This window comes from Myripristis murdjan, chromosome 19, assembly GCF_902150065.1.
Source record: "Myripristis murdjan chromosome 19, fMyrMur1.1, whole genome shotgun sequence".
In the NCBI taxonomy this organism is placed as follows: Eukaryota; Metazoa; Chordata; class Actinopteri; order Holocentriformes; family Holocentridae; genus Myripristis; species Myripristis murdjan.
In genome coordinates this window covers 4,655,001-4,662,500 of record NC_043998.1, presented here as the reverse complement: position 1 = coordinate 4,662,500, position 7,500 = coordinate 4,655,001, and the positions used below count along the sequence as shown (strand labels likewise).

Sequence of the window (7,500 nt, the reverse complement as noted above, 5' to 3'; positions counted from 1 at the left end):
TTGTAGACAGCAGGGCAATGTATGTCCTCACCCACATTACTGTTTATGTATGTGTGCGCGCGCGTGTGTGGGCGCGTATGTCTTTGTCTGTGTGGGTGCCGGAGGTTGCATGTAACTGAGACAGTGGGTATAGACGGCACTTTATTGCTACAGAAATGCCTCCTTTCACTCGCTTATCATCCATTTATCTGCGGCAAATGAGAAATTGTGCGCGGCGCAGCAGCAGAGTCTCCATTTCGTATTCACGTCTTCACATTTGTTTGCTCGAAACCCAGGTTGTGTGTGAGGGGGACTGTCATGTTGAACAGGAGATTCCCTCTTTTATATGCATAGCACCCCGCACATGTGAATTTGAATCAGAATACTAGCTGGCTTGAAATTTCTCTTTTGATAATTTCACCAAAGGCTGTGTGTACACTGACAGGCTTGGGAATAGAGAGCAGCTTTCTGATTCTCTTGCTCTGTCCTTGGAGTTCATTTATTGTCCTCTTGCAATCTCTCTCTCTCTCTCTCTCTGTCTTTCACTTCCCTCCCCTCTCTTGCTCTAATCTCACATGTACACTAGCATACATACTGCATGCATATTCATATTCATATTCACACTGTCACATCCAGAGCATGTAACAAATATCTATTTCACGGCCACGTGTATCTGCACACACAGACTAGATATATTTATTCATAAGCTCATTAGAGGAGTGGATTTGCCTGCTGCCATCCATCACACTGTCACCCAGCCTCAGCCTGGCATGCAGTGACAACAGCACTGCAGGAGAGAAGTCCCTGGGATTTAGTCTCCTGGAGCTGCTGCTATAGAGGGGATTTACTCCAATAGACAGTGTCTCACTTCGCCATTTTATGGGGGTGAGATCAGGAAGACAAAAAAGCAGAAAAAGCCGTAATCTCCCATTAGAAATGATTGAAGCTTGTATATCCAAACACTGATGTTCTGGGAAAGAGAAACGCTGGAAAATCGCACCTCTAATTTTAGTCCAATAAGACTTGCTTCTTTAAAAAAAAAAAAAAAAAAAAAAGCTGATAACAGAGAATTGTTGCATGTTTTCAAACTGGAGCTGGGTTAGTTCCTCCCCAACCTGAAGGATGCAAACATTTTCATGAGGGGGGCTGGCTAGGTGTCCATTTTGAGTCCCACGTCATAGTTTCAGAAATGCACATTGTTTTGTGCATTTCTGTATGTATTTGCAGTGTAAGGGTGAACATAGCTTTTAACATTTTGCACCTCAGGGTCTTTACCATCATTTAGAAAGGCCTGGTCTCAACATGTGACCATATGTGCTGATGGAGTAAGAAACAGAATTGTCCAGAATGAGAAATAGTGAATAAATAAATACATCCATTAATAAATAAAATGCATGGCAATGCAGATGTGAATACATAAACATATATAGCAGTGGCCATAAATTGATAAATGAGAATACATTGCCTTTTTTCACATTTCATTCATTCATGCATTGATTATTATTCATTTATTTATTTCAACCGTTCTTTGTTTCTGTATTTCTCCTTGGTACAATAATAAGTGTGGATGGTATTTCTGGTTATTGGTAACATAGTATTGATTTTTCATGGTTTTGGTGCATTGCTCAGTTGGATTTGCCATTTTTGACTGGCTTGTATGCCTGAATGGACTAAACAACCTCTTAAGATGGATATTTTTGTAGTGTGGAGGTTCTAAAACCAGCATGTGATTAGATTAATAATAACAATGCAAATAATTAAAATAGCAAAAAGACCTGAAGCCACAAGCTGACTCCAGTCCAGTGTCCCCTGCGTGTCTCTGTGGGTTTGTGTGTCGTGGAGGTTGATAGTGGATCAGCTCTGCTCCCTCCTGACTGTGACTCACTTGTAGTTTCTCACTGTGGCATCTGTGGTGACTCCGTCACTTCCTCTGCTCACTCCTTCACTGGTGGCCGGTGAGCACAGCCTCTCTAGACCACACAAACACGTCGCTTTAACACTTACAAAATGTATGCCGTGGCAAGCGGATGCATCTGCTCCGCGCACGGACATAGAAACTGGACTTAATCCTTTGGGGAAATGTTTTTTTTAATCTGTAACGTGTGTGATTTATGCTGTGTTTTCCTCTGTCTGCTCCAGTCTGTTCTGCTTTCGTCGTGCTCTGTTTGCATCTGCATGTGTGCTCAGACGTGCTCAGACAGTGAGCCACAAAAATGCCATTTCGGGGTCTGGGTGGCTGCCCCGCTGCCCACCACGCTGGCCTGAGTTGTAACATGAAACCCACACAACAGTGGTGAGCTTGTGCATGTTGCTGTGCAGTTGTTGTGTAGCGTCGTCGCCGGAGCAGATGTCTCAGCCGCTGCTCTTCACTTGCCACGCACCCCGCCACGCTCTTTCACCCAAACAGCGTTGCTGCAGCAGATAGTTTTGGACGTGTGCACTCACCCATGATGGGAACAGCTCACAGTCGCGGCGTAAGCCCTGTAATATATTTCTAATGTTTATTTAACCAAAGCGGTCAATTAAGAGTAAATTACGCTTAGCTCTTACCCAGCCCTCACCCCACAGAAGCAAAAGCAAAAATGAAATTCAGTAGATTAAACAAATGGGGCCGGCGCATGATTTCGCCGAGAATGGTTGAATTACTTTGCACAATTGGGCATGTGTCCAACTCAATCACAGCGGACCATTTCCAGAGAGCAAGAACTTGCATTGGAGTGAGAGAAAAGCTGCTTAGAAACACGCCTCGATTCCCTTGTTTATATTGCCTCAGAGTCAGCACCTGTTTGGAGAGCTGAAACGTTTCTGAGTTTTGCTTTCCGCGCAGCAAAAGTCGGCCCGTCTGGCATGTGTAAATGCGCGTTAGAGACACTTGACATTCAGTTGCAGGCGTGCTTGGCATTCTTTGTGTTAAATATTGAAGCCCGGGACTTGGGCGTACATCTCTCGCTTTTTCTTCTTTGCGAGAGGGGGCAGAGCTGTGTTAACTAACATAATCAATGATTTGACCACCAGGTGCTTGCAAAGCTCATGGTAGAGACGCTGGCAGTGACTAGAGATGATGGTGAATATGATAGATGGGCAGGTGCTGTCTGGAATTACATAACAAGCGGCTGTCAGAATGAAGGCCGCTCTCTGCATTGTGAAAGGTAATGCCTTGTATACCAAGCCTACAGTAGTACACCTGCAGCTCAGGTCACGGCGTTATTTCCATTTCGACACCCTACGTCAACATGCATGCACTCGGCGAATGCTACGCTGTACGTTACATGTCAGAAACCCCCCAAAACGGCCGTGTCACAGCCGCCATCCCCGGCTTTCCAAAGTTTTCTCCACATCGCTTGTCGACTCGTGTGATGGCTCAGGCGTGAGGCCTGAGTCAGGCGTGAGGACTTTCCTAAAATGGGTATCATCTGCATTCCCTCTGTGTCACCGGACGAGCACACCCAGCAAGCATCATTTGCACTCTTGTCTTTTGACTCAAAAGGCGCTGATGTTTTCACCCCACTTTATCTCTTGATCGCTGTTTCTCGAGTATCAGAATATGATCAGGTTGGTCATATGTAGGCACTGCAAAAACACAAGATCTTACCAAGATTATTTGTCTTATTTCTAGTCAAAATATCTCATTGCACTTAAAATAAGACATGATCACCTCAGAAGTAAATTGTTTTTAGACAATTGTCTCTTGTTTCAAGTGAAAATTTACTTGAAATAAGTGAAAATTTGCTAGAAACAAGAAACAAATTTTGCCAATGAAACAAGCAAATTTTCACTTGAAATAAGAGACAATTGTCTAAAAACAAGTTACTTCTGAGGTGATCATGTCTTATTTTAAGTGTAATGAGATATTTTGACTAGGAATAAGACATTTTTGACTTGAAATAAGACAAATAATCTTGGTAAGATTTGGAGTTTTTGCAGTGGGCCTGTAAGGAGAAATATTGGGATATTTTAATTCAGGAGTGATGGGTTGAGGTTTTGTCTGCCTGTTGGTTTGACTTCAGCTCATGCTGCTTGTTTGGCCAAGCTTTTTTATTAACTTGACCCAAGCCAAATGTAAAGAGTGTGTTGCTGCCTGAGAAGGCTTTGAGGATGTTTTCATTAAATCAGTGTGCTGCTTCAAGTTCACACACATTCTCTCTGTCTTCCTTCCTCCCCTGTCTTCCTCTTCTGTCTCTGTCCCTCTCTCTGTCTCTCTGTCTTGTCTCCCTCCATCTCCTCGTTCTGCGTGTGCGCGTTTGTGTGTGTGCGTGTGTGTGTGTGTGCGTGTACATGTTGTCTCCTTCTCTATATGTGTGTGTATGTGTGTGTGTGTGCTTTCTGCTCCCAGCCCCTCTGCGGAAAGCAAAGTTTGTGGAGAGCCCTCGCATTCCACAATCAGAGCTTGGCTCCCCTACACACACCTCCACCACTGCCAAGAATCCAGACCTGGACTCATACTGCCCGGGTAAGTTTTAGCCAGCTCATCCCCCAAGCTGTTCTCTTGTGTTTTTCCTACGTTTTTTTTTATTTTTATTTTAAATATAACTTCGTCATTTTCGTCATGTTACTTTTTGCATGTTTGTGTCTGAATAATGTGTGAGCGCATGAGAGAGAGAGAGAGAGAGAGAGAGAGAGAGAGAGTGTGTCTTGACAAATTGGAGCATTTGTCTGTGTTTTGTCGGTTATGTTGTCAGCTGCTGCAGCATCTTCCTCACACACACTGAACATCGCCCAGGTCATTAATGGAGTAGCTTTGCTGGTGCCCACCCTGTCCATCCACATTGCCTCCCTTCCACCCCCCCCCCCCCCTTCTCTCTCTCTCCCTCTCTCTCTCTCTCTCTCTCTGTCGCTCTAATCCTCCTTGCTGCTCTCCCCCTTCGCTCTCATTCTCGGACTGAGAGCTGGTTTAGGCTCTGCTGCTGTTTTCTGTTAACTTCACAGTCGGCGGTTCCCCGGTAATCCGGCGGACAGTCCAGATCCCTCGCTTCCCAATCTATTCCCGCCCCCCCCTCCTCTCCCTGACTCACTCTCTCCTCCCTCCATCCTCTCTCCCTCTCTCTCTTTCTCTCTCTCACTCTCTCTCTCTCTCTCTCTCTGTCTTTCTCCCTGCTGCACAAGGAGGACAGTAACGCGGGTCACTCGAGGATAGCTCTGCGCTTAGATTCGGTCCCGGCGTATCTGCTTTCTCATCTCGCCTCTCCTTTGCTGTCGCTGCAGCGAAACGTAGCGTTGGCTCCCTGACCTGCCTTGTCGGCTCGTGTAGCGCGCGGCCGCGTGGACTTCTCAGCCTAGTACGACAATGATACAGCACCCCAAGGGCTGGATGGAGACATGAGGCACATAAGAATAGGGGGGGTAGCGGGACTTAAATGGTGCAGTTTAGGACAAAAATGGCAGACAACGTGCTACCAGGCTTCTACGTTTGTCAGCCTCTCCTGCTGGGTCTCTGCTCTTTGGGAGCTCTAAGTAGGTGATCTGTCTATAGAGATATAAGAATGCATTAGAGTTTTATACAGTATTGCTTATCTTGATCGGCATGGCATCTTAAGATAATCTGTGATTTTGCCATGTGGACGGCTCAGTAGCAAACGCTAAACAAACAGACGAGATGTCCTTGACTTTATTTTGTATCCAGCCGGTGAAATAGACTGTGTGTATTGCCTATCAGTGGGGATGAATTGGTAAAACCTCCTGCAGATGTGACAGTTCAGGTTTGAAATGGTAATCTCTGCCGTCATTGAGGCAGCAAAGAAGGTGATTGCAAACAGGGACGCTCGGGCAGCGCCGCAGGAACCGGAGAGGCACCCGGGCAAGAGATGAGTTTTCCGGTTCAGGGGCGAGTCTCGAACCTCCCAGGTGGACAGATGGACGTCTTCGTCCTGACCAAGGGCCTCCCAGGAGCGCCGGACGGCAGGACGACGGCTTTACCATCTGATCTCACGCCAGCCCGCGCTCTGCTGGTGACACTGTCGCCTAGGGGACACAAGTGATCAGCTGATTATTACAGCCCGCCAAGAAATGATGATCTCATATGCATATATTTATATATGGCTTGTGAATATTTTGTGAGATAGCTTGTAAAATCCACCATTAGCCAGCCTCCTCATAACATGATGTGAAATCTAATGATGCTCAGACCCAGCCTGGACCTCCCTGCAGATTCCCGTTGTGCTCTTATACATAAAGCCTCTGAATGCTGTTGTGTGGATAAGATCACTCATGAGGAATGCCAAATTCACCCTAATTCAGAGGGCCAGCTCATCTGATTGGCCCTGCTATCAGAAGAGATGATACTCTTCCAGTCTGTCGGTGTGTTTGCCGTTGAGGCTCTCATGCCGTGCTCTCACCTGATGGCCTGATGGAGGCTTTGCTTTGCTTTCATTTCCTTTGGTTCCGAATTCTTCAGTTTTATGGTCCTCTTCTCTCATTGCAGTGTTCATCATTTTAATCCTAGCATCTTTACCGTCCTTAAAACAAAACAAAAAAAAAAAGAGCACGGTGCCTTTGGGATGAAGGTTACTGTTTGTTCTTAAGGATGTGCTCTTCAAGGACTTGCCCTGTTCAAGTGCAGCTCCCCTAGCGTAGGTGGAATCGGAGCGGTGTGAAGGGAGCTTCTGTGTCTCACCTGGCCTATTAATACCCTCCCCTGTCCTGCCCCGTCCTGTCCCCTGCCTGCAGCACACATGGCTCGCTCTCCCTCTCGGTGCGGGAGGGCAGATCTGCGGACAGCCAGGGAGAAACAGATGCGCTTGCACGGGAACACATTCCTAGCCGCGCGCAAAGATAGTTGCCATGGCAACCATCTGTCTCCTTCGCAGCTCAGGAATCCAATGGAGAGGAGTGTGCGTGTGTGTGTGTGTTTGGGGGTGGGGGTGGGAGGGGGGGTGGAGGGAGGTTGGTTCAGAAACACGAGAGAGATTTTATTTTGTTCCTGTTTTTTTATTTATTTATTTTTCCCGTATTCAAATGCTATTATCAGGGACTGTGTGCTGCATTTAATATCACTGTGATGACAAACTTAAAGCGTGTGTGCTGCGTGTTAGGTGCTGATGTCTAAATTTGAAGCTGTTTAGATGCGTCGCTTCGGCGGATGGAGCACGAGGCAGCGCGTGTCATCGTCATAATCTGCGCTTAAAGAACAAAAAAGAGCGGAGCTATAAGCGGAGTTACATCGATTTATGCAACCCCTACATTATGCTAATGTATACATCCCCTTTGATAGCGGCTCATTAGCGTCACTTACAGTCAGGGGAAGATTTCAAAATAAGATTGCGGAAGATGAAGATGTAGATGAAAGAGCGCCTAATATGATGTAAGATATCACTGGGATATTACGGCTTAAAGTGCCTTAAAGGTTGATTTTATTTGATGGCCTCATGATGTGTCGGTCCACACCACCATGCGTTTGACTGGGCGGTTTATGGAGTGTGAGGACAAAAAAAAAAACAAAGGATTGTCTATTTTTTGCGCCGGGGAGGTATGTACAGTAATGACATGGTAAGACGGAGAAGCAGGGAACGCGAGAGAAAAGACAGA

General features: G+C 46.2%; 1 protein-coding gene across 5 annotated transcripts in view; it reads left to right on the top strand.

The window, feature by feature from the left end:
• tanc2b (tetratricopeptide repeat, ankyrin repeat and coiled-coil containing 2b) overlaps window positions 1-7,500 on the top strand; it is a 144,742-nt gene that overhangs the window by 87,084 nt on the left and 50,158 nt on the right. For all 5 annotated transcript variants that reach the window (XM_030077185.1, XM_030077184.1, XM_030077182.1 and 2 more), the window contains one exon: window positions 4,313-4,429. In XM_030077185.1, coding sequence (XP_029933045.1) covers window positions 4,313-4,429 — 117 coding nt within the window. The remainder of the gene's footprint in view (window positions 1-4,312; window positions 4,430-7,500) is intronic.